This window comes from Lotus japonicus, chromosome 2 (assembly GCF_012489685.1).
Source record: "Lotus japonicus ecotype B-129 chromosome 2, LjGifu_v1.2".
NCBI classification, from domain to species: Eukaryota; Viridiplantae; Streptophyta; class Magnoliopsida; order Fabales; family Fabaceae; genus Lotus; species Lotus japonicus.
Window position 1 is genome coordinate 31,913,991 of NC_080042.1, and position 27,565 is coordinate 31,941,555.

At 41.5% G+C, this 27,565-nt stretch overlaps 2 protein-coding genes across 2 annotated transcripts; both read left to right on the forward strand.

The window, feature by feature from the left end:
- Window positions 1-6,308: 6,308 nt before the first annotated feature.
- Window positions 6,309-11,845, forward strand: LOC130736341 (uncharacterized). The gene is made up of 4 exons (XM_057588178.1): window positions 6,309-6,451; window positions 6,704-6,979; window positions 11,196-11,340; window positions 11,396-11,845. The coding sequence occupies exons 1-4, from the start codon at window positions 6,309-6,311 to the stop codon at window positions 11,843-11,845; spliced, it is 1,014 nt and encodes a 337-aa protein (XP_057444161.1).
- Window positions 11,846-12,085: 240 nt separating this feature from the next.
- Window positions 12,086-12,688, forward strand: LOC130736342 (uncharacterized). The gene has a single exon (XM_057588179.1). It carries the CDS (start codon window positions 12,086-12,088, stop codon window positions 12,686-12,688), a length of 603 nt encoding a protein of 200 aa, XP_057444162.1.
- Window positions 12,689-27,565: the final 14,877 nt, after the last annotated feature.

A 27,565-nucleotide genomic window follows, 5' to 3' on the forward strand; every position in this document is an offset into this window, starting at 1 on the left:
CCAAGCTGAAACCCAGCACCAAAGACAAAGTCAACAAGGCCCTGTACACCACCTTCAAACCGGGCAAGACAAGTTACAAGGTGATGGACCTTCACCCCAAACTCAGGATCTGGCACAAGATCCTGCTCAACTGCATCAATCAGAGACCGAAGGGCAGTTCTCCAGACTACATCAACTTCAACCAGAAGGCGATGTTGTTCTTCATCCAAGATCAGGAGAAGATCTGCCTTCCCTACTTCCTGTTCTCCTACTTGAAGGAATGCATCAGGAAGTCTCGCACCACCGCCTCCATCAAGTCTGCAATCAAATATATCCCTTTTGGGAGGCTGCTCTCAGACTTTCTCATTGAAAGCAACTTAGTGCAAGATTTGATCAATGCTGGTTGCACAGAGGATTTGAGCACAATTGTCAGTGATGTCTTCACTGCAAACTCCTTGAAGAAGATGGGCTTAATCCAGAAGAAGATTGCTCCTGCTCATGAAGACACATCTTTTGAGATCAGAGGAAGAAGAATGCCTCTGAATGACTACCCACTGTGGACTCAAGCAGACAATCCTGAAGCCATCAGATGCTATGTTGAAGACCTCAGGGCTCAAGGATTCGAGATTGATCTTGATGATTTCTTCAGCAGACTGCCGCCAGCTCCAGAGTTTCCTTCTCCTCCCAAGAAGAAAGCTCAGAGGAAGATGGTTCTGGAAGAATCCTCTGAAGAATCTGATGTCCCTCTGGTCAAGAAGACAAAGAGAAAGCCTGATGATGGTGATGATAGTGATAGTGAGGATGGTCCTCCTAAGAAGAAGCAGAAGAAGGTCAGAATCGTGGTGAAGCCTACTCGGGTGGAACCAGCTGCTGCAGTGGTCAGAAGGACTGAGCCTCCTGCCAGAGTGACTCGATCATCAGCACATTCAAGTAAGCCTGCACTTGCTTCTGATGATGATTTGAATTTATTTGATGCACTTCCTATTTCTGCCTTGCTTCAACACTCCTCAAATCCCCTCACTCCTATTCCTGAATCCCAACCAGCCGCACAAACCACCTCTCCACCACATTCCCCACGATCCTCCTTCTTTCAACCTTCTCCTACCGAAGCACCTCTCTGGAATTTGCTTCAGAACCCAACCTCTAGGTCAGAAGATCCAACCTCTCTCCTTACCATTCCGTACGACCCATTATCTTCGGAACCGATCATCCATGACCAACCAGAGCCCAACCAAACAGAACCACAACCCAGAACGTCTGATCACTCTGCTCCCAGAGCATCAGCACGTCCTGCTGCCAGAACCACGGATACAGACTCATCAACAGCCTTTACACCTGTATCCTTCCCAATCAATACTGTTGACTCTTCTCCCTCCAATAACTCTGAATCCCTTAGAAAATTCATGGAGGTTAGAAAAGAGAAGGTGTCTGCCTTAGAAGAGTATTACCTTACCTGTCCAAGCCCTAGGAGATATCCTGGCCCTAGACCTGAACGTCTAGTTGACCCAGATGAACCTATCTTGGCCAATCCTATCCAAGAGGCAGACCCCTTAGTTCAACAAGCTCACCCTGTCCCTGACCAACAAGAGCCCATTCAACCAGACTCTGAACCCGAACAATCAGTGTCTAACCAATCCTCGGTTAGATCACCTCACCCTCTGGTTGAAACTTCAGACCCTCACCTTGGAACCTCTGAACCCAATGCTCCCATGATTAACATTGGTTATCCACAAGGTGCCTCTGAAGCTCATAGCAGCAATCACCCAGCCTCTCCTGCACCCAACCTCTCCATAATTCCCTATACTCACCTTCAACCCACATCTCTCTCTGAGTGCATCAATATCTTCTATCATGAAGCCTCCTTGAGGCTCCGCAATGTGCACGGTCAGACTGCTCTCAGTGAGAATGCTGAAAATGTGGCTGATGAGTGGAACAATCTGAGCACTTGGCTAGTGGCTCAAGTTCCGATTATGATGCAGCTCCTGCATGCAGAGGGCAGTCAGAGCATTGAGGCTGCAAAGCAAAGGTTTGCTAGAAGGGTGGCTCTTCATGAACTAGAACAGAGAAATAAGCTTCTTGAAGCTATTGAAGAAGCCAAGAGAAAGAAAGAACAAGCAGAAGAAGCTGCACGTCAAGCAGCAGCTCACGCTGAACAAGCCAGACTTGAGGCAGAGCGACTTGAAGCTGAGGCTGAGGCAGAGCGACTTGCACCAGTTGTGTTTACTCCTGCTGCTTCTGCTTCCATTCCAGATCCTCAAGCTGCTCAGAATGTTCCTTCCAGCTCTACTCAGACAAGCTCATCCAGACTCGACATCATGGAACAACGTCTTGATACTCATGAATCCATGCTGATTGAGATGAAGCAAATGATGATGGAACTTCTGCGACGCACTGACAAACCTTAGTTTTAGGATCTCTTCTTTTTCTTCTTTTTCGTTAACTTTGTTTTCTTTTTGTTCAACTCTGTTTCTTTTTACTTATTTATGCTAATTTGTTCGTTTGTGATTATATATGCCTATCTATATATTTATGTCACATATGTTTGCAAAAGTCTTTTTTATTCATAATTCTATGTTTACATCATATTTCTTTACATCATATAATCTAGAATGGAGGATCCCTCCTCATTCTTCTGCACTCCTGGCGCTGCTCTGACCTATCCTTCTCCAAACGCTCTAGTACATGCTGGATGTTGCTGAGCCTGATCTTTAGCTCATCCCTCTCCAGAATCTCTTCTGAAGTCTTGAGCTTCTCTTCCAAACTCTCTTTCTCTTCCAGCAGCTTGAGTTCAAGCCGGCTGAGTTCTTGCACCTCCTCCACGAAGGCAAGAAATTCCTTCAGGTCTCTCTCCAACTCTGGACGCAGGTCCTCTTCCAGCAGTGTCCGTGTCAGCTCCGCGATGGTAGTTGCACCCTCTGGATGCCTGATGTTCAGGAACAATTCCTCTTCAAAGGCCTTCTTCCTCAGCTCTTCTAGTGCTACGTTGTATGATGCCATTTTTTCTTACTGAAAATTATTCGAGGTGTGAAGCTTACCTTTCTCTCCAACGCTTTTTATAGGCTTCACTTTCTTTCTGAAAGTTAATGCTCTTACAGTTTCTCGAGGTTACGTTCTTGGTAACTGACCCTTCTATTTACTCACTTGACCGGTGGTAAACGTTCATCCCTTGCATTAACTCTTCTATTTATTTTCGCCTAACTCTGATTCTTACATCGTTTTCATTTTCTTTTAAACTTAGACCTTCTCTAAGGGGGAGTACCTTGTACTTCAAGCTAAGTTTTTCACACCCCAAGCTTTTTGCTTATGACAAAAAGGGGGAGTAAACCCAGTTTTTGATTTGTAAGATGTGTTAGTGTGACTTATTTTTTCTTTTGGAGATTTTAAGAGTTCCACCTTCATGACCATAGATGTGTCACTGGGCAAATACAAGGAATACATTTCACTTCTTCTGAAGTGATTCTAAGTTGACTCTGATACCCAAGACTCTGATACCTTGTCCCTGACTCTGATCACTTATGCGCTCTGATTATTCGTTTTTCATCTATGTCATAAGCTTTTCACTCTGAACTCTTATATTTTTTAGCTCAGAATCTAGACTTTACTAACGTTTTCATCAAGTATTAGATTCAGGGGGAGCTAAGCTCAGAATCAAGCAGTGACTTGAATTCAGAATGAGCAAGATAAACTATTCACATCAGGATAAGTCTTATTCTATATCTCTAAACTCTGAGTGAATTCAGTTTAATGTTTAAGAATTGTTCATCAAAAATCTTAGTTTTGTCATCATCAAAAAGGGGGAGATTGTAAGATCAAGTTTTGATCTAGTAGTACAACTCTATGTTTTGATGATTACAAGTTAACCTTTTGATATGAACAATTGTGGTACTCTAACGTGTGTTTCTGAGTGTGCTATTTACAGGCTCTGACCTCAACTCAATCTCACACAAATCAGAAGCATTGTGTATAAAGGGTAACCCAAGCAACGCTTTCGCATTCACCATGTTCAGTATGAACAGTGGAAAAGCTTCAGAAGTTCTGAAGCTATATAAACTCTGATGTGGACTCAGTCGCTAGAAGCTCTGAAGATCCAGAAGTTCTGATAACCAAGAAACACTGAAGGTTCAGATGTTCTGATGGTGTAGAAGACTCTGAAGATCCAGAAGCTGAATAGTGGAAACTCTGAAGTCCAGAAGCAAGAAACTCTGAAGGCCATGTTCTTCCCTCTGAGTTCAGAATCAGAAGATACAATGGTCAGAGGATCTGTGCTTTCCCTCTGACTCTGATCAACCGGCTTCACAAGTTCCAATATGAAGTATTCCCCTGATCAGAAGTCTCCTAGGTTAAAAGGTCAAGTCGCTATCCAAGTACAAAAGCAAGTGTACCTTCCTGACGACCTACCTAACGTTCTCAGCCACAGCAGAAGCTGGATTTTTCAGAACTGCCCTCCAACGGTAGCATTTCCCATGCAACGCTCAACCCTAATCCTTGGAGTATATATATAGAAGCTGAAGATTGAAAGAAGTGGCTAGAAAGAAATACACACGCGCAAGACATATTCAAAAATTCTAAGCTTTCTTTCATCTGAAATTCATTGAGTTTACAATTAGCTTTTTAGAAGCAAATCTCTTGTAAACAATTCTTTGATAAACAGTTTGTTTAGTTCCTTTAGGAGATCAAGGTTGATCGGATCCTAGAGAAGACTAAGAGAGTGAATCTTAGTGTGAGCTAAGTCAGTGTAATTGTTAGTCACTTGTAGGTTTCAAGTGCAGTTGTAACTCTTACCTGATTAGTGGATTGCCTTCATTCTAAGAAGGAAGAAATCACCTTAACGGGTGGACTGGAGTAGCTTGAGTGATTTATCAAGTGAACCAGGATAAAATCCTTGTGTGCTTTTCTATCTCTTATCTTTAGCACTTAAGTTCTCGAAAGATTTGCCAAAATCTTTAAGGTGGAAGTTTTGTACTGAAAACGTTATTCAAACCCCCCCTTTCTACCGTTTTTCATACCTTCATGGAAGACCAAGTAATGAGCCATGATGATAGTTGAAGAAGGAGTTACAAAATTCGGAGAGGAATCTGCTGAGCCACGCCTGTGCGCCGCCTATGCCACGCACATGCGTGGCTGTTCTGTATAAGAAATGGCAAAATCGTGGCAGACCACGCATGTGCGCCCCTTTGGCCACGCACATGCGTGGTGGACGGGCAAGGAAATTGTGTTTGGACAGATTGTCCACGCATGTGCGTGGAGGAGACGCACATGCGTGGCGGACCGCTGGGAAGTCTATAAATCAGGTTTTTTGACATTTCATTTGGGATCTTGGTACTTTTCTGAACAAAACTTGAGTTCTAGTTTCTTGGAGCTTGTGGGAGGCTTCTTGGCACTCTTGTTTCAGGTTTTTGTTCTTTTGATTTGCATTATGAATTCTCTAGCCATGCTTGGCTAATTTCTCTTGGTATTTTGGGTGAAGTGAACCTTAGTTCTGATTATGGTTTGAACTTTTGAGTTTCTTATATGAATAAAGTTTCTTTTCCATGTATCTTTTCCCTAAATCAATATTCTCTTGAGTGCACATAAGTGTTTTGCTTTCTTCTTGCACAACGGTAGTTGGGGAGGATTAAGGGACTTGGGTTTAGATTGATTTGTTTGCTATCACTTAGGTATAAGGGTAGAAACTTATTGTGTTGGCCTGAACTTATAAGCTTCATCTTCAATTGGATTGACTAGGCACTAAGGCATTAGGTTTGGCAAATGAAATTGAATGATTTACTTGATTAAGGTATTAACAAGTAGAGGTAGAGGCTATAACATCATGGATAAGGATTCTAAATTTCATATAAGAACTTGATTTTAGAAACATAATTGGACTAAGTAGAGCTTTGCCCAGGATACTTCTCTTTCTGAATTATAATCCTAGCTTTATTTTACTCACAAGTGTTTTCACACAAACCAAAAACTTCAAATATATATTGTTTCTTTTCCTTTTACAATTCTGAACACTAAAGTCCTTGAACAATTTAATAAACAACTATCTCTGTGGTTCGATATCTTTTTATTACTTCGATCAATCCCTACACTTGCGGAATTGCTACCAAGTTTTTGGCGCCGTTGTCGGGGATAGTTTTGTTTTATCAAACATTCTTGGATTGTTTTTGTTTAGACTCTTTGTTACTTACTTGCTTGAATCTCTGCTGAGTGAATAGGTGCTATTAACTGTTTGTTAGTTTATGCGAGGTTCAGTTGATCCTAAGTCATTGCTATTTAATCCAGAGATTGACCGTACTTTCCATCGCAGACTTGTACAACAGAGGAGACGCACCCCAGCTATTAACATGGCCACTGAAGAAACACTAGCTGAGATAGAAGCAAGGCTTCGTGTTGAAATGGAAGCGAGGCTTCGTGCTGAGATCACTGCTCAAGTTGCTGCCCAGAATGAAAGAGATAGGCAACTTCGAGAAGAGCAGGAGGCTCAAAGGTCCTTGAGAGACATCACTACACCTCGTGTGGACTACAACTTTGAGGGGAGCATTGTTGTTCCTCAAGATGCTCCTCCAGACTTCCAAATCCCACCACACTTCATCACTTTGGTCAGTCAATATTAATTCGGTGGGAGTGCAAACGAGGATTTTCATGGACACTTGGAGCGCTTTACCAGACATTGCTCCACACTGAGAAGGAATGTCAACCTTGACACTATCAGGTTAATGTTGTTTCCTTTTTCTCTCAGGGACACTGCTGAAGAATGGTTGAGAACACAACCATTGAGAAGTATTACTTCTTGGGATGATTTAGCTGAAAAACTTACAGCTATGTTCTTTCCCTACAACCGCATAAGGAAGTTGAAGCAAGAAATCAATTCCTTCATCCAGCTGGACTCCGAGAATCTCTATGAGACATGGGAGAGATTCAAAAGACTTCTGATGAAATGCCCAGGCCACAACATCTCCTCTGCTGACCAAGTGGAGAAGTTCTATGCAGCTCTCAATGACTACACTAGAGACAAGTTGGATGTAACACCCCGATTTCGGTGGCGTCACTTTAGTAACCAAAATAAACTTAATGCGGAAAAACGTGAATATTTTTTTTTTTGATAATAACTAAGACAAGACTGAATTAAATAAAACCCAACAATAACAATAATCAGAACTAATATACAATATATAAACAGCCCCCGCTGTAGTAGCAACCTCGTCACGAGTAACCTCCAGTGACGGAAAGAAAAGTGCAACGCCCGTAGGCAATATATACAAACCAAATGAAAAGGGTGAAGTGCCCGCAACACTATCCCTCAAAACTGAGAATCAGCTGACCCAATGGCCTGAAAATAAGACTTCCTAAGTCCAACCAACTCTCTGTGATTCCCGTAAGGAAACCACACAAAAAGCTATAGGCGGATCTACCCTGTCCCCTAAGTAACAAATGAAGCAAGACTGTCAGAGCTAAAACTCTACTCCTACACTAATCCTAACTCGAGGAGCTCATACCAACACTCAAAACTATGTGCTAGCATGATCGTCGTCTGAATCAGAATCCAGAACGACCAAGTCTACTAACCCTATCCGTCCTCCGCTCGCAACCGCAGTGCGCTCCGATGCTGGACTCACGGGCTTAGGGCCCGAACCCTGATCATCGATGATCGCAACAGAGGGTGCACTAGACCCTGCCGAAGGCACTCCCACTGGAATCTCCTCTGAGGGATCCTCCTCCTCTGAAGATGACGGTGGCGGTGGTGCTCCTCCGAATCCTGGTCCACAGTGAACGCCCGGTGGCAAGTTGAAGCTGATAGAGCATCGCCTCAACACTCCTGACCTCAGAAGTCCTCCACTGTCCACGTGGTCCTCCATGATGCGCCCCGAATACGTCGCTCGATGGCTCGCGGGGTCAACCACCCACGACCCGGGGTCGTCCTGATCGATCATCTCATACCTAATCCCCCCCGAAGGGTGGACCATGGTGAACCAATCCGCAATATTCATCTGACAAAAGGCGTTGTCCGCCAAAACACACACAGAAGACGCGAGGGTCAACTCTAAAGAACTATGTAGATAATAAACCTAATAGGTACAAATAATAAATAGCCACTTAGGCTTATAACTAGAGATGTCATTCCTAGGGTTGCATGTTCCATATCGAATGTAAATGACAACAATAACAAATAGCATGTTCCAAATAGGATTGACAAATAACAATCACACTCAACAACTAAATTAGTATGTATGTTGCAAGATATGCAATGCAGGTTAACCCAGTCAACCAATATGCATTCCGGAACGGATGGACATCATCGGATCAGCCCTTTACCAGCCACGGTGGTGCCATTTCGGCCCGTGATGCCTCTTACTCCCACATCATCATGTAGTCAGATCAGCATAAAACCCGAAGGCCTGCCATTTCGGTCTGCTACTAAGAGTCACCTAGCAGCGCTCTTACGCGGAAATCCTGGTCTTATAACCAATTTTGGAATCCGCCGTGGTCCGGTATCTCGCCGTGTTTAAACAACTTAATGAGTGCATGCAATGCAGTGATTAGCCAAACAACGTCTCCGACCTCACTCGACACGTCGCCACGTGTTCTAGCTAAATTAATGTCTCTAAAAGCTTACCCTAAGGTAAAGTCGATTCTGCGACAAAATACAATAATCATAAAATGAGTGCAACCACTCACGAAGACTCTTCGGGTCATCAATACTCTCACGAAGTCTCACGCTTCAGTGAAGTTTCATGCTCTCACAAGGTCTCACGCCTCAGTGGAGTTCCATGCTTTCCACAAGGTCTCACGCCTCAGTGGAGTATCCCGCATTCACAAGGTCTCACGCCTCAGTGAAGCTCCTCGGCTCATCCCCTGGATGGCTAACAAATTGCTCAACGAGCGAAAAAGTACCAACATACTCAGAACTTACCAAACTCCTCAACACTTGGATCCGACGACACTCCTCGCTTTTCCAAAACCATGATTTGACTTCCAATGCCTTCCTTCGAGGTTGTTATCATTACTTAAAGATTTTGAGGTTATTTAAGGTCTTATGAATTTTCTTTATAAAATAGATTCCCTTTTGTCTTATCGCAAGTCTTATACATTTGCAGGATCTCCCAATCCCAAGTCGCTTCCAGAGGATGTCTCGATCCACTAAACCAAATTAAGGCCCGAACCTCGTTCGTCCTATCAAACTTTCTCAAAACTCTCAAAATAAAATCGGCATGACCTGCCCGCTATTCTCACCATTCAGAATCTCAGATTCCAGTACAGAGCATATTTAAATCATCACAATTAACAACATGTCATATATCAATAAATCGCATCATAAACACTTAGCACTTAGCATATAAAGCATGCACCACACATCCTAGATTACCCACATAGCACATAGCATGTAAGTCAATCTCAAAAACATTCAGTAGATGAATCATCTACATTGTCAGCCGAAGCCTCAGAAAACATTTTCCAATCACACACAATCCCAGTGCATAAACAGTAAACAATGTCGAAACATCGACCCTAAGCATTAACTAGAGATTCAGTGAGAAGCCCTCACCTGAAAGTTCTCCAGAATGATCAACTAGTGCTTCCTCGCACTCAAAGTGTTGGTCCTCAGAGAAATCCTCAAAAGCACCTTTACAACAAAATCACAGAATACTATAAGAATCTATCGAAAACTAAGCTATCGATACTTACTAAGGTTACTCGAAGTAATCTATACTCTAAGGTACGATAATCTAGTGCGAAAAGACAAGTTTTCGGAAAAGGAAATTTCCTCCTCCCCCCTCTAATAGGCTCGGCCACTTTACACAATTATGGGGCTCGATTTTTCTTCGATCAAACTTGGTTCCTATGCTTTCATAAGCCGTAACTAAGGGTATTCTGAACTCGGAAAAATTATCGGATCGAAAACTGTCGCAGGGGTATTTTGGTCATGATTTTTAACTTAGGATTTTCAAAACTGAAATCCCAAAAATAATATTTTGCAGGGACGTCACCAACGACGTTTATGACAACTAATCCTACTAGCACTAAGCTAAGGCGATAGTTTTCAGCCTAAAGGTTGAAGCTTTACACCAAAAACTCCAAAAATGGGTATTTTAGGTTCAAATTGATTCCGGCGGAATTCCGGCGACATAACGGAAAATCTAACCCGGCAGAAGTGATCTTGGGCACATATAGAAGAGGTTTAGAATCAGAAATGAAAGATTCAGGATAGTTTTGCAAAAACCCATAAACTATCCACTCAGAAAACTCTACAGAAAAGCTATGGAAAAAGCGATCAGAGGTAAGGATTAGCGACTATACCTCGAAACCTTGAAGCAGCAACTGATTAATCAACGATCAAGCAAGGATTGAACAAAATCTCTTCTCCTCCTCTCCTTAGCAAACTCGCGGCCTCCTTGGGAAGAAATGGGTAAGATATTTGTTTTTTTCTCATTTCTTGGCTATATATAAAGGTTGGCGAAACGCGGTAAAATGAAAGTTTCGTGAATCTGATTTTTCCGGCGTCATTCTCCCTGTGAATTCTAAGATAGGTTTTGGCAAAGGAATTCCTAAGCTAAGAAGATGTCTCCTTGTATTTTTGGCAACTAATGCAAAGTTGGTGCAAAGTCGGTGTAAAACTATTTTACCCGATAAGTTGCTTTTTGCATCGAATGTCGGAATGGAAAACTTCCTTCTGAAGAAAGATTGAAATCATCAAGAGAAATGGGTGTACGCGTGTAGAATATTCATTTGAAGCTCTGAATAGATAAAGTCTTCATTGTCGAGAAATTCTAGGGTTTTGAAATACCAGGGTTTCGGTTTCGGCAAACTTCCGATGATTGGAATCGGACGTTCGTAGATCCTAGAGTTTCGCCTCAAAACGATTGTGATATATGGAAAAAGAGAAGTTCTAACATTTCTCTGAAGATTTTTGGAATTAACTGCCATCGTGCCTAAAAGTGAAAATTAGCTATATACTAGGGTTTCTGACCTAGGTTTAAGCGTAAAACGTTCGTGCTATAACTTTTATCGATCAAAATGAAATCCTTGAACTTTTCCTGAACTTTCTCCTTCATAAATATATTACATCAACCCTAATCGTGAATAAGAAGTTTATTCACTTAGCATGAACTTAAAAACTCGGGCCTTACATTGGACACAGCTGCAAGCAGAGCCTTTGATGCTCTAGCAACCCAACCAACACTTGACATCATAAACAAGTTGGCTGCTAGAGTTGCATATTCAAACAATGATAGGCAGAACCAGAAGGGAGTTTATGAGGTTGAGACTCTTGATGCAGTTCTTGCATCCAACAAAAAGCTTGCACAGAAGGTAGATGCCATGGTAAAAAGGCTCGAAGGTGGGCAAAGAAGTGCTGAGGATGTTGAATTCGATGAAGAGGTGAAGGCCATAGGGAATTATCAAAATGATCCCTACTCCAACACTTATAATCCAGGTTGGAGAAATCATCCTAACTTCTCCTGGAGGGACCAAAACTGTAACGCCCCGAATTTCGGGTTACAAAAACAACACAGGAGAAGCTAGTGGTTCAAAGCAATTTCCAAATCAGAGGCAATACCAGCTGAATCAAAGGCCTCCACCACCTCAAAATCAGGGGAATGGTAAGAAGAGTTTGGAGGAGATTGTCGCTGATTTGGCTCTTACTAATCAGAGTTTCATGAATGAGACCAGGGGTTTCATGAATGAAACTAGAACCAGCTTGAAGAATCATGAGTCCCCCATAAACAATTTGGAGACTCAAGTTGGCCAAATTGCCAAGGCCATTGCTGAAAGGTTCCCAAGTACGTTTCCTAGTGACACTCTTGTTAATCCTAAAGACTCTAAATCTGAAAATTGTTCTGCTGTCACTCTTAGGAGTGGAAAAACTTTGAATGAAATTGAGTAGTTAGTTGAAAAGAAGAGTGATGAACTTGAGAAAGTGGTTGAGAACGGAAAATAGGGAACAAGAAGTGAGGAAGCTATAAAAAACAAGGAGAGAAAGGATCCTTCTCCTGAGAAAATAACTTGCAAGGTACCATTTCCTAAGGCTTTAGTAAAGAAAAATCTGGAAAAACAATTTTCAAAGTTCTTAGAAATTTTTAAAAAGTTGCAAATCAATATTCCTTTTTCTGAAGCCTTAGAGCAAATGCCAACCTATGCAAAGTTCATGAAGGATATTGTATCTGGGAGGAAGAGATTGAGTGAGGTGAATGAAAGAATTATGATGACAGAGGAGTGTAGTGCAATTGTCCAGAGAAAACTCCCCCAAAAGTTGAAAGATCCTGGGAGTTTCACCATTCCTGTTGACATTGAAGGTTTGCTTGGGGCTAAGGCCTTATGTGACTTGGGGGCTAGCATCAATCTGATGCCGCTCTCCATGTTTAAAAAGTTGAATATGGGTGAGGCCACTCCTACCTTGATGTCTTTGCAATTGGCGGACAGGTCCATTAAGCACCCATATGGGACTGCTGAAGATGTTTTGGTAAGGGTGGACAAATTTATCTTTTATGTTGATTTTGTGATTCTGGACATTGAAGAGGACTCTAGAGTTCCTCTAATTTTGGGGAGACCTTTCTTGGCAACCGGTAATGCAAAAATCAATGTTGCCAAGGGTCTTTTGTCCTTGAAAGTTGGTGATGAAAAGGTAAAGCTTTCTGTTTTTAGAACATTGAAGCATCCTAACTGTGAGGATGTGTTTAGCTGTGAAGTGATTGATGAATCTGTTTGTGAAGAGTTTGCTAAGATTTAAGGAAAGGCGTCATTAGAAGCAAAACAGGACAACTATGAGATGAACCCAACTCTCATAAAGCTTGTAGGTGAGCACCAATATGGAGGTTCAGCCACAAAGAATTTTCATGCTCATATGGTGCGGTTTCATCAGTTCAGTAGCACGGTAAGGATAAAAGATGTGTTCGATGATGCCTTTAGGCTGAGGTTGTTCCCATACTCCTTGAAGGATGAAGCTAAGGTTTGGCTTCAATCTCAAAATCAAGGAAGTATTGTTACTTGGGAAGACCTTAAGGAAAAGTTTGGTGCAAAATTCCTACCTTGCTCATGCAAAAGTTTGAGAAAGTGTGATTCTAATCCTTCTTAGCTGAAAAGGAGGGAAGTCTATCAAAGACTTTAAAATTGAGCTTCTTGGGAGACAACCCAAGTCCAGGTTTGCTTTTCTTGAATTTGAGTTAGCTTTAGTTATGTGTTCCTCTATAAAAAAAATAAAAAAATAAAAAAATTTCTTTTTAGGTAGTTAGTGCATCGAGTCTTTTGCATGTTTTGCTTTTTACCTTCAAGTCAGTATGAATATCCTTGGGTTTCTTGCTGCTATGTTGAACTTGCTTATGTGGTTTCACCCTTGACTTAGCTGCTTCTTATTGAAAGTTGATGATACTTCCATGTTTTTATCTTGTGGTCTTTGTACATACTATTGTGATTGGAAGGTGAGGTAGCTTGATCTTACTTGCTTGAGTTCATAAGAAAGGGTATTTCACTTCAATATCCTATTGTTTTGTTGAGTGCTGAGTGTCTCAAAGTTTATTCCTAACATGCTTGCACACACTTAGCTCTGTTTTGAAATGCATATTGGTTGTTGCTTAGTGTTTGAATTTTTTAAGAGACTTGGTAGGAAATTCTTTCTGGCCTCAGAATTTTGTTCAAATTGCACTTTTTCCCCTAGTTGCCCGAGTTGAGCCTTATAATTGAATAATTTTTCTTGGTCCCCAGACTATGGTGAATTGTGTTGTTGGTGAGTGTCTTATGGTTTTGTTTGAGGAGGTAAAATTATAAAAGGACTTCCTTCCAACAAAGAAAAGAAAAGAAAAAACTAGCTGAATTGTCAAAACAAGGGCAAGTGCCTTGACAATTGAAAAAAAAAATGGAGAAAAGAAATATGAAAAAAAGGAAGGAGTCCCAAAGTCTTAACATTTTGCTCAGGTTGTATTGAATAGAGAAGACACTCACCCCAAAATGTCTTGAGAGCCCCTTGTGCTATCCTTTTTTTTGGTTTCCCTACCTTTACCCTAGCCAAAGTTACAACCATTTTTAGTCTCTCTTTGATTCTTGCTACTTTGCAACTAACTTTGATTTGATTGATTACCAGGGCTGAAGTTTTGTGCTTGTATGTTAGAACACCAAAATGTGAGGAAAGTGCTTGATATGTGAGGAAGTTGATGAGCTCTTGCATGGACGTCTTGCTTACTCTTGCTGACTTCTCATCTTTAGTAGTGTGCATTTGACCTTTCTTTTGTTTTGTGAAGTATCTTGTTTTGAAAAGCTTAAGCAGCTGAAGAAGGGGTGATTTATTATGTGCTTGAGGACAAGCTACCTTGAGTTTACGCTTGAGGACAAGCTGTCGTTGAGTATAGTGGTGTGATGACCCGAGGTTTATTCTATGTTTATTGAGTCATTTTTACCTCTTTATTCTTCTTTTTTGAGTCCTTCATTGAGTGTTGAGTCAAGTTGAATCCCTTTATAGTTCATAATTTCATTTGCATTAGTCTAGGTATTTTTAATTTATTTATTTGGTCTTTTTATTAGTTTTAGTTTGAGGTTAATTCTTATGTTCAGATTTGAGCTGAAATCTTGAGAGAATATGAGAGTTGATTGCATATTAGGATTTGATGAATTGAATTGATGATTTCTGAATTATTGTGATTAAATGAGTATTTCCAGGAGTTACATTGGTGGAATGATGGTTTGTTGAGATTCTTTGAAGGTTTCAGGTGTTTTTGATGCCTAATGAAGTGGATTGAAGACCAAGTAATGAGCCATGATGATAATTGAAGAAGGAGTTACAAAATTCGGAGAGGAATCTGCTGAGTCACGCATGTGCGCCGCCTATAACACGCACATGCGTGGCTGTTCTGTATAAGAAATGGCAAAATCGTGGCAGACCACGCATGTGCACCCCCTTGGCCACGCACATGCGTGGTGGACGGGCAAGGTAATTGTGTTTGGACAGATTGTCCACGCATGTGCGTGGAGGAGACGCACATGCGTGGCGGACCGCTGGGAAGTCTATAAATCAGGTTTTTTGACATTTCATTTGGGATCTTGGTACTTTTCTGAACAAAACTTGAGTTCTAGTTTCTTGGAGCTTGTGGGAGGCTTCTTGGCACTCTTGTTTCAGGTTTTTGTTCTTTTGATTTGCATTATGAATTCTCTAGCCATGCTTGGCTAATTTCTCTTTGTATTTTGGGTGAAGTGAACCTTAGTTCTGATTATGGTTTGAACTTCTCAGTTTCTTATATGAATAAAGTTTCTTTTCCATGTATCTTTTCCCTGAATCAATATTCTCTTGAGTGCACACAAGTGTTTTGCTTTCTTCTTGCACAACGGTAGTTGGTGAGGATTAAGGGACTTGGGTTTAGATTGATTTGTTTGCTATCACTTAGGTATAAGGATAGAAACTTATTGTGTTGGCCTGAACTTATAAGCTTCATCTTCAATTGAATTGACTAGGCACTAAGGCATTAGGTTTGGCAAATGAAATTGAATGATTTACTTGATTAAGGTATTAACAAGTAGAGGTAGATGTAAGATCAAGTTTTGATCTAGTAGTACAACTCTATGTTTTGATGATTACAAGTTAACCTTTTGATATGAACAATTGTGGTACTCTAACGTGTTTTTCTGAGTGTGATATTTACAGGCTCTGACCTCAACTCAATCTCACACAAATCAGAAGCACTGTGTATAAAGAGTGACCCAAGCAACGCTTTCGCATTCACCATGTTCAGTATGAACAGTGGAAAAGCTTCAGAAGTTATACAAACTCTGATGTGGACTCAGTCGCTAGAAGCTCTGAAGATCCAGATGTTCTGATAACCAAGAAACACTGAAGGTTCAGATGTTCTGATGGTGTAGAAGACTCTGAAGATCCAGAAGATGAATAGTGGAAACTCTGAAGTCCAGAACCAAGAAACTCTGAAGGCCATGTTCTTCCCTCTGAGTTCAGAATCAGAAGATACAATGGTCAGAGGATCTGTGCTTTCCCTCTGACTCTGATCAACCGGCTTCACAAGTTCCAATATGAAGCATTCCCCTTATCAGAAGTCTCCTAGGTTTAAAGGTCGCGTCGCTATCCAAGTACAAAAGCAACTGTACCTTCCTGACGACCTACCTAACGTTCTCAGCCACAGCAGAAGCTGGATTTTCCAGAACTGCCCTCCAACGGTAGCATTTCCCATGCATCGCTCAACCCTAATCCTTGGAGTATATATAGAGGCTGAAGATTGAAAGAAGCGGCTAGAAGCAATACATACGCGCAAGACATATTCAAATTATTCTAAGCTTTCTTTCATCTGAAATTCATTGAGTTTACTATTAGCTTTTTAGAAACAAATCTCTTGTAAACAATTCTTTGATAAACAGTTTGTTTAGTTCCTTTAGGAGATCAAGGCTGATCGGATCCTAGAGAAGACTAAGAGAGTGAATCTTAGTGTGAGCTAAGTCAGTGTAATTGTTAGTCACTTGTAGGTTTCAAGTGCAGTTGTAACTCTTACCTGATTAGTGGATTGCCTTCATTCTAAGAAGGAAGAAATCACCTTAACGGGTGGACTGGAGTAGCTTGAGTGATTTATCAAGTGAACCAGGATAAAATCCTTGTGCGCTTTTCTATCTCTTATCTTTAGCACTTAAGTTCTCGAAAGATTTGTCAAAATCTTTAAGGTGGTAGTTTTGTACTGAAAACGTTATTCAAACCCCCCCTTTCTACCGTTTTTCATACCTTCAATTGGTATCAGAGCGCAAGTTCTGATTACCACACCTAACAGTGTTCAGTGATCCGGGCCGGTGTGAAAAACAATGGCTGCCACCACCAGTGAAACTCAAAGAGGTGGTTACAATGCAAAGCCTCCTATGTTCGACGGTCAAAGGTTCGAATATTGGAAAGATAGACTGGAAAGTTTCTTTCTGGGTTTCGATGCAGATCTCTGGGATATTATTGTGGATGGCTACGAGCGTCCAGTTGATGCAGATGGCAAGAAGATCCCAAGGTCAGAGATGACTGCAGATCAAAAGAAGCTGTACTCACAACATCACAAAGCAAGAGCAATTGTTCTAAGTGCTATTTCCTATGAAGAGTACCAGAAGATTACAGATCGTGAGTTTGCAAAAGGCATTTTCGAATCTCTGAAGATGTCTCATGAAGGAAACAAGAAAGTCAAAGAATCAAAGGCATTGTCCTTGATCCAAAAGTATGAATCCTTCATCATGGAGCCAAATGAGTCCATCGAAGAAATGTTCTCCAGATTTCAGTTGCTTGTAGCTGGCATACGACCTCTCAACAAGAGCTACACAACAAAAGATCATGTCATAAGAGTCATCATGTGTCTTCTTGAAAGTTGGATGCCTTTGGTGACTTCAATAGAGCTCACGAGAGATGTTGAGAATATGAGTTTAGAAGAACTCATCAGCATTTTGAAATGCCATGAGCTGAAGCGCTCAGTGATGCAAGATCTGAGGAAAAAGTCCATAGCCTTGAAATCCAAATCTGAAAAGGCTAAGGTTGAGAAGTCAAAAGCTCTTCAAGCTGAAGAAGAGGAATCTGAAGAAGCATCAGAAGATGAGCTGACTCTGATCTCCAAGAGACTCAATCGCATCTGGAAGCACAGGCAGAGCAAATACAAAGGCTCTGGAAAGGCAAGAGGAAAGTCTGAATCCTCAGGTCAGAAGAAGTCCTCGCTTAAGGAAGTCACATGCTTTGAGTGCAAAGAATCAGGGCACTACAAAAGTGACTGTCCAAGATTGAAGAAGGACAAGAAGCCAAAGAAGCACTTCAAGACGAAGAAGAGTCTGATGGTGACATTTGATGAATCAGAGTCAGAGGATGTTGACTCTGATGGTGAAGTTCAAGGACTCATGGCTATTGTCAAAGACAAGGAAGCAGAGTCAAAGGAAGCTGTTGACTCTGACTCAGAATCAGAAGGAGATCCTAACTCAGACGATGAAAATGAGGTATTCGCTTCTTTCTCTACCTCTGAACTGAAACATGCATTGTCTGATATTATGGATAAGTATAACTCCTTATTGTCTAAGCATAAGAAGCTGAAAAAGAACTTATCTGTTGTTTCCAAGACTCCTTCTGAACATGAGAAAATTATTTCTGATTTGAATAATGATAATCATGCCTTGATCAATTCTAACTCTGTGCTTAAGAACCAGATTGCTAAGTTAGAAGAAATTGTTGCCTGTGATGCCTCTGATTGTAGAAATGAATCTAAGTATGAAAAGTCTTTTCAAAGATTCCTAGCTAAAAGCGTGGATAGAAGCTTAATGGCTTCAATGATCTATGGCGTAAGCAGAAATGGAATGCATGGCATTGGCTATTCTAAACCAATTAGAAATGAGCCCACTGTGTCTAAAGCTAAATCCTTGTATGAATGCTTTGTTCCCTCTGGTACCATATTGCCTGATCCTGTACCTGCTAAAGTTGCTAAACATCCTCTTAAAAAGGGATCTTTCTCTATGACTAAATATCATGCAAATATTCCTTTAAAATATTATGTTGAGACACCCAAGGTGATCAGAACCTCTGGGGTAACTAACAAGAGAGGACCCAGAAAGTGGGTACCTAAGGACAAGATTATCTATGTTGCAGATATCCTTGATAGCTCCACTGAAACACCAATCATGGTATCTGGACAGTGGATGCTCGCGTCACATGACGGGAGAAAAGCGTATGTTCCGAGAGCTGAAACTTAAGCCTGGAGGCGAAGTTGGCTTTGGAGGAAATGAAAAGGGTAAAATTGTTGGTACTGGTACTATTTGTGTAGATAGTAGTCCATGCATTGATAATGTGTTATTGGTAGACGGCTTAACTCATAACTTATTGTCTATAAGTCAATTAGCTGACAAGGGTTATGATGTTATTTTCAATCAAAAGTCCTGCCGGGCTGTAAGTCAGATCGATGGCTCTGTTCTGTTTAACAGCAAGAGGAAGAACAACATCTATAAGATCAGATTATCTGAGTTGGAGGCTCAGAATGTGAAGTGCCTTCTGTCTGTTAATGAAGAGCAGTGGGTATGGCATAGACGGTTAGGGCATGCCAGTATGAGAAAGATTTCTCAGCTGAGCAAGCTAAACCTTGTCAGGGGCTTACCCAATCTGAAGTTCGCTTCAGACGCTCTTTGTGAAGCATGTCAGAAAGGCAAATTCACAAAAGTCCCTTTCAAGGCAAAGAATGTTGTTTCAACCTCAAGGCCGTTGGAACTTCTGCATATCGACCTTTTTGGACCAGTGAAAACTGAGTCTATAGGTGGCAAGAGATATGGGATGGTTATCGTTGATGACTATAGCCGCTGGACATGGGTAAAGTTTTTAACCCGCAAGGATGAGTCTCATGCTGTGTTCTCTACCTTCATTGCTCAAGTGCAAAACGAGAAGGCTTGTAGGATTGTGCGTGTCAGAAGTGACCATGGTGGAGAGTTTGAGAATGACAAGTTTGAGAGTCTGTTTGATTCCTATGGAATTGCACATGATTTCTCTTGTCCCAGAACTCCTCAACAAAATGGTGTTGTTGAGAGGAAGAACAGAACTCTTCAGGAGATGGCTAGAACCATGCTCCAAGAAACTGGCATGGCTAAGCACTTTTGGGCAGAGGCAGTAAATACAGCATGTTAATTCAGAACAGAATCTCTGTGAGACCAATTCTGAATAAGACTCCTTATGAATTGTGGAAGAACATAAAACCCAACATTTCTTATTTTCATCCTTTTGGCTGTGTTTGTTATGTTCTCAATACTAAGGATAGATTGCATAAATTTGATGCTAAGTCTTCTAAGTGTCTATTACTCGGTTACTCTGAGAGATCTAAAGGTTTTAGATTTTATAATACTGATGCTAAGACTATTGAAGAATCTATTCATGTTAGATTTGATGATAAGCTTGACTCTGACCAGTCAAAGCTAGTTGATAAGTTTGCATATTTAAGCATTAATGTTTCTGACAAAGGCAAAGCTCCAGAGGAAGCTGAGCCAGAGGAAGATGAACCAGAGGAAGAAGCTGGTCCCTCTAACTCACAAACTCTGAAGAAGAGCAGAATCACTGCAGCTCACCCTAAGGAATTGATTCTGGGCAATAAAGACGAACCAGTCAGAACCAGATCTGCCTTCAGACCTCTGAAGAGACCTTGCTCAGTCTGAAAGGATTGGTGTCCTTAATTGAACCCAAGTCCATAGATGAAGCTCTTCAGGACAAGGATTGGATTCTGGCCATGGAAGAAGAATTGAATCAATTCTCCAAGAACGATGTTTGGAGCTTAGTGAAGAAGCCTGAGAGTGTCCATGTAATTGGAACAAAGTGGGTATTCAGAAACAAGCTGAATGAGAAAGGAGATGTAGTCAGAAACAAGGCAAGGCTAGTTGCTCAAGGCTACAGCCAGAAGGAAGGAATAGACTACACTAAACATTTGCTCCAGTAGCAAGACTGGAGGCAATCAGACTGTTGATCTCTTTTTCAGTGAATCACAACATAGTACTACATCAGATGGACGTAAAGAGTGCCTTCCTAAATGGTTATATCTCAGAGGAAGTCTATGTTCATCAACCCCCAGGTTTTGAAGATGAGAAGAAACCAGACCATGTTTCAAATTGAAGAAATCACTCTATGGTCTGAAGCAAGCTCCCAGAGCATGGTATGAGAGACTCAGCTCATTCCTTCTGGAGAATGAGTTTGTAAGGGGTAAAGTAGATACAACTCTTTTTTGAAAGACTTATAAAGATGATATCTTAATTGTGCAAATTTATGTTGATGATATTATATTTGGTTCTGCTAATCAATCTCTTGCAAAGAATTTTCTGAGATGATGCAGGCTGAATTTGAGATGAGTATGATGGGAGAATTAAAGTACTTTCTGGGAATACAAGTTGATCAAACACCAGAAGGAACATATATCCATCAGAGCAAGTACACTAAAGAACTTCTGAAGAAGTTCAATATGCTGGAATCACAGTGGCAAGACTCCAATGCATCCTACATGCATTCTGGAGAAAGAAGATAAAAGTGGTAAAGTATGTCAGAAGCTCTATCGTGGCATGATAGGTTCACTTCTATACTTAACTGCATCTAGGCCAGACATACTATTTAGTGTTCATTTATGTGCTCGTTTCCAATCAGATCCAAGGGAAACCCACTTAACTACTGTTAAGAGGATCCTAAGGTATCTGAAAGGCACCACTAACCTTGGCTTGATGTATAAGAAAACATCAGAGTATAAGCTTTCAGGTTATTGTGATGCTGATTATGCTGGAGATAGAACAGAGAGAAAAAGTACTTCTGGAAATTGTCAATTTCTGGGAGGCAATCTAGTCTCATGGGCAAGCAAGAGGCAATCAACCATTGCACTATCAACTGCAGAGGCAGAATATATCTCAGCAGCAATATGCAGCACTCAGATGCTCTGGATGAAACATCAGCTGGAGGATTATCAGATCCTTGAGAGCAATATCCCAATCTATTGTGATAACACTGCTGCAATCTCATTGAGTAAGAATCCTATCTTGCATTCAAGGGCAAAGCACATTGAGGTAAAGTATCACTTTATTAGAGATTATGTACAGAAGGGCGTACTTCTTCTGAAGTTTGTTGATACTGACCATCAATGGGCAGATATCTTTACAAAGCCCTTAGCAGAGGATAGATTTAATTTTATTCTGAAAAATCTGAACATGGACTTTTGTCCAGAGTGAAGATGAATCAGAACCTCTGACTATGATACTTCTTGATCAGAAGATGTCTAGTCCAGAAGGTAACTCAATCAGAGTGTGAGTACCCATTGGTACTGACTCTGAAGCTGAGACAGCAACACGTGTATCAGTATTTCTGATGCATAGTTCCTTGTGCCCGTGTGACAGTCTGTTATGATTGCGTGTAGATGTGCTTCTCTCCTGTGTGTGATAGGTGTATTTACTGTTCATATCTATCTTTAATTTTCAACCGTTGATCTTAAATTGCTTTTTGAATCAACAACGGTTATTTGTCAAAATCCACTATACACACACGATCTCCTTCACAACCGGTTTTTACTCTCTCTCTCTTGCTATTTCAAAACCGCTAATCCTCGATTTCTCTCTCGATCTCTCTTCATCTTTCAACCTTCATCTTCTACCTAAACCTTCAACCGCTTCAAAAATGGTGTGTCAAACCAGAAGAGCTACTGCAGATGCAACCCAGTTCCCTCGTATGGTAGTTGGTCTAGCAACAGGTCAAAGGGATCCTGTGAATCCGACACAAGATCAAGGTCAAGCTCAAGAGCAGATTATTCCGATTGCAGAACGGGGCTGTGCCGTTCACTGCGTTTATGCTCCTGAGGAACTTCAAGTCCTGGCAGAATGGAGATTCGACCTAGACAACCTTGCTACAAATGGGTATGATCTTCGTCCTGAAGTCCAAGTTCAAGGTTGGGGAAATTACTTCAACAGGCTTCGAGGACCGGTGTATGATAAACTGATCAAGGAATTCTGGAAGCACGCCGACTGCGATGATACTCAGGTGGTATCTCACATTCTTGGAAGAAAGATCATCATCACAGAGAAGTCTTTCGTGAACTTGCTGGGTGCAGAAACTGCTTTTGGGTATCGTTTCCAGTTCACTGAATCAAAGCTGAAACCCAAGACGAAGGATGAGACCAACAAGGCCCTGTACACCAATTACAAACCGGGCAAGACGAATTACAAAGTGATGGACCTTCATCCCAAGCTCAGGATCTGGCACAAAATTTTGCTCCACTGCATAAACCAGAGACCAAAGGGCAGTTCCCCAGACTACATCAACTTCAACCAGAAGGCGATGTTGTTCTTCATCCAAGACAAGAAGAAGATCTGCCTTCCCTACTTCCTGTTCTCCTACTTGAAGGAATGTATCCGGAAGTCTCGTACCACTGCCTCCATCAAGTCAGCAATCAAGTATATTCCCTTCGGGAGACTGTTGTCTGATCTCTTCATTGAGAGTGGCCTCATTCAAGATCTGATAAATGCTGGATGCACAGAGGATCTGACCACCATTGTCAGTGATGTCTTCACTGCAAATTCACTAAAGAAAATGGGCCAAGTCAAGAAGAAGATTGCTCCTGCTCATGAAGACACATCTTCTGAGATCAGAAGTAGAAGGGTGCCTCTGAATGACTACCCTCTGTGGACACAGGCTGACAATTCTGAAGCCATTAGGTGCTATGTTGAAGACCTAAGGGCTCAAGGCTTTGAAATTGATCTCGATGACTTTTTCAGCAGACTGCCGCCAGCTCCAGAGTTTCCTTCTCCTATCAAGAAGAAAGCTCAGAGGAAGATGATCCTAGAAGAATCTTCTGAGGAATTAGATGTCCCTCTGATCAAAAAGAAGAAGGCTGGTCAATCCAAGAGAAAGCATGATGAAACCAGCAAGCCTGATGATGGTGATGATGGTGATGATGGTGATAATGAGGATGGTCCTCCTAAGAAGAAGAAGAAGAAGCAGGTCAGAATTGTGGTGAAGCCTACTCGGGTGGAACCTGCTGCTGAAGTGATCAGAAGGATTGAACCTCCTGCCAGAGTGACAAGATCATCAGCACATTCAAGTAAGTCTGCAATTGCTTCTGATGATGATTTGAATTTATTTGATGCACTCCCCATATCAACCTTGCTCAAACAATCTTCGAATCCCCTCACTCCTATTCCTGAATCCCAACCAGCTGCACAAACCACCTCTCCACCACATTCCCCAAGGTCTTCATTTTTTCAACCTTCCCCTACTGAAGCACCTCTCTGGAATTTGCTCCAGAACCAACCCTCTAGGTCAGAAGAACCAACCTCTCCCATTACCATTCCGTACAACCCATTAACTTCTGAACCTATCATTCATGAGCAACCAGAGCCTAACCCAACAGAACCTGGACCCAGAACCTCTGATCACTCTGTCCCAAGAGCATCAGAATGTCTGGCTCTCAGAACCACGGATACAGACTCTTCCACAGCCCTTACACCTGTATCCTTCCCAACCAATGTTGCTGACTCTTCTCCCTCCAATAACTCTAAATCCATTAGAAAATTCATGGAGGTGAGAAAAGAAAAGGTGTCTACCTTAGAAGAGTATTATCTCACTTGTCCAAGCCCTAGGAGATATCCTGGCCCTAGACCTGAACGTCTAGTTGACCCAGATGAACCTATCTTGGCCAATCCTTTACATGAGGCAGACCCTTTGGCTCCACAAGCTCACCCTGCCCCTGACCAACAAGAGCCTATTCAACCAGAACCTGAACCAGAACAATCTGTGTCTAACCAATCATCAGTTCGATCACCCCATCCTCTGGTTGAAACTTCAGAACCTCACCTTGGAACCTCTGAACCAAATGCTCAAATGTTTAACATTGGCTCTCCACAAGGTGCCTCTGAAGCTCACAGCAGCAATCACCCAGCCTCTCCTGAAACCAACCTCTCTATCATTCCTTACACTCACCTCCGACCCACATCTCTCTCTGAGTGCATCAATATTTTCTATCATGAAGCCTCTTTGATGCTACGCAATGTGCAAGGTCAGACTGACCTAAGCGAGAACGCTGAAAATGTGGTTGAAGAGTGGAACAATCTGGGCACTTGGCTAGTGGCTCAAGTTCCAGTTATGATGCAGCTCCTGCATGCAGAAGGAAGTCAGAGGATCGAGGCTGCAAAGCAAAGGTTTGCTAGAAGGATGGCTCTTCATGAACAAGAACAGAGACATAAGCTCCTTGAAGCTATTGAAGAGGCTAAGAGAAAGAAAGAACAAGCAGAAGAAGCTGCACGTCAAGCAGCAGCTCAAGCTGAACAAGCCAGATTAGAGGCAGAACGACTTGAAGCTGAGGCTGAAGCCCTTAGATGCCAAGCACTTGCACCAGTAGTGTTTACTCCTGCTGCTTCTGCTTCCATTCCAGCTCCTCAAGCTGCTCAGAATGTTCCTTCCAGTTCTACTCAGTCAAGCTCGTCCAGACTCGACATCATGGAACAGCGTCTTGACACTCATGAATCCATGCTACTCGAAATGAAGCACATGATGATGGAACTTCTGCGTCGATCTGATAAACCCTAGTATTAGGATCTCTTCGCTTTTCTTTTTCTTTAACTTTGTTTTATTTTGTTAACTTCTGTTTCTTTTTATTTATTTATTATACTTTGTTCGTTTGTGATTATCTATGCATATCTATATATATTTTTGTCACATATGCTTGCAAAAATCTTTTTATTCATAATTTCTTTATGTTTACATCATACATTCTTTTCCTAAATTCTAGAATGGAGGATCCCTCCTCATTCTTCTGCACTCCTGGCGCTGCTCTGACCTATCCTTCTCCAGACGCTCCAGTGCATACTGGATGTTATTGAGCCTGTCTTTTAGCTCATCCCTCTCCAGAATCTCTTCTGCAGTCTTGAGCTTCTCTTCAAACCTCTCTTTTTCTTCCAGCAGCTTGAGTTCAAGCCGGCTGAGTTCTTGCACCTCCTCCACGAAGGCAAGAAATTCCCTCAGGTCTCTCTTCAACTCTGGACGTAGGCCCTCTTCCAGCAGTGTCCGTGTTAGCTCTGAGATGGTCCTAGTACCCTCTGGATGCCTGATGTTCAGGAACAAGTCCTCCTCAAAGGCCTTCCTTCTCAGCTCCTCTAGTGCTACGATGTATGATGCCATTTTTTTTTACTGAAAATTGCTCGAGTTGTGAAGCTTACCTCTCTCTCCAACGCTTTATATAGGCTTCACTCTCTCTCTGAAAGTTAATGCTCCTACAGTTTCTCGAGGTTAAGTTTTTGGTAACTGACCCTCCTCTTTACTCCCTTGGCCGGTGGTAAACGTTCTTATCTTGCATTAACTCTTCTATTTATTTCGCCTAACTCTGATTCTTACTTCGTTTTCCTTTTCTTTAAACTTAGACCTTCTCTAAGGGGGAGTACCTTGTACTTCAAGCTAAGTTTTTCACACCCCAAGCTTTTTGCTTATGACAAAAAGGGGGAGTAAACCCAGTTTTTGATGTGTAAGATGTGTTAGTGTGATTTATTTTTCTTTTGGAGAATTTAAGAGTTCCACCTTTATGACCATAGATGTGTCACTGGGCAAATACAAGGAATACATTTCACTTCTTCTGAAGTGATTCTAATTTGACTCTGATACCCAAGACTCTGATACCTTGTCCGTGACTCTGATTACTTATGCGCTCTGATTACTCTATTTTCATCTATGTCATAAGTTTTTCACTCTGAACTCTTATATCATTTAGCTCAGAATCTAGACTTTACTAACGTTTTCATCAAGTATTAGATTCAGGGGGAGCTAAGCTCAGAATCAAGCAGTGACTTGAATTCATAATGAGCAAGATAAACTATTCACATCAGGATAAGTCTCATTCTATATCTCTAAACTCTGAGTGAATTTAGTTTAATGTTTAAGAATTGTTCATCAAAAATCGTAGTTTTGTCATCATCAAAAAGGGGGAGATTGTAAGATCAAGTTTTGATCTAGTAGTACAACTCTATGTTTTGATGATTACAAGTTAACCTTTTGATATGAACAATTGTGGTACTCTAACGTGTTTTTCTGAGTGTGCTATTTACAGGCTCTGACCTCAACTCAATCTCACACAAATCAGAAGCACTGTGTATAAAGAGCGACCCAAGCAACGCTTTCGCATTCACCATGTTCAGTATGAACAGTGGAAAAGCTTCAGAAGTTCTGAAGTTATACAAACTCTGATGTGGACTCAGTCACTAGAAACACTGAAGATCCAGAAAGTCTGATAACCAAGAAACACTGAAGGCTCAGATATTCTGATGGTGTAGAAGACTCTGAAGATCCAGAAGCTGATTAGTGAAGTTCTGATGTCCAGAAGCAAGATACTCTGAAGACCATGTTCTTCCCTCTGAGTTCAGAATCAGAAGAAACAATGGTCAGAGGATCTGGGCTTTCCCTCTGACTCTGATCAACCGGCTTCACAAGTTCCAATATGAAGCATTCCCCTGATCAGAAGTCTCCTAGGTTTAAAGGTCAAGTCGCTATCCAAGTACAAAAGCAACTGTACCTTCCTGACGACCTACCTAACAGTCTCAGACATAGCAGAAGCTGGATTTTCCAGAACTGCCCTCCAACGGTAGCATTTTCCATGCAACGCTCAACCCTAATCCTTGGAGTATATAAAGAGGCTGAAGACTGAAAGAAGCGGCTAGAAGCATTCACATACGCGCAAGACAATTTGAAATTCTTCTAAGCTTTCTTTCATCTGAAATTCATTGAGTTTACTATTAGCTTTTTAGAAGCAAATCTCTTGTAAACAATTCTCTGATAAACAGTTTGTTTAGTTCCTTTAGGAGATCAAGGTTGATCGGATCCTAGAGAAGACTAAGAGAGTGAATCTTAGTGTGAGCTAAGTCAGTGTAATTGTTAGTCACTTGTAGGTTTCAAGTGCAGCTGTAACCCTTACCTGATTAGTGGATTGCCTTCATTCTAAGAAGGAAGAAATCACCTTAACGGGTGGAGTGGAGTAGCTTGAGTGATTTATCAAGTGAACCAGGATAAAATCCTTGTGTGCTTTTCTATCTCTTATCTTTAGCACTTAAGTTCTCGAAAGATTTGTCAAAATCTTTAAGGTGGAAGCTTTATACTGAAAACGTTATTCAAACCCCCCCCCCCCCTTTCTACCGTTTT

Coding starts and splice junctions, on each gene's coding strand:
- LOC130736341 (XM_057588178.1), top strand. CDS start 6,309: ATGGCCACTGAAGAAACACTAGCTGAGATAGAAGCAAGGCTTCGTGTT. Junction 6,452..6,703: donor GAAGAGCAGGAGGCTCAAAG/GTCCTTGAGAGA, acceptor TTTTTCTCTCAG/GGACACTGCTGAAGAATGGT. Junction 6,980..11,195: donor AATGACTACACTAGAGACAA/GTTGGATGTAAC, acceptor AAACAATGATAG/GCAGAACCAGAAGGGAGTTT.
- LOC130736342 (XM_057588179.1), top strand. CDS start 12,086: ATGCCAACCTATGCAAAGTTCATGAAGGATATTGTATCTGGGAGGAAG.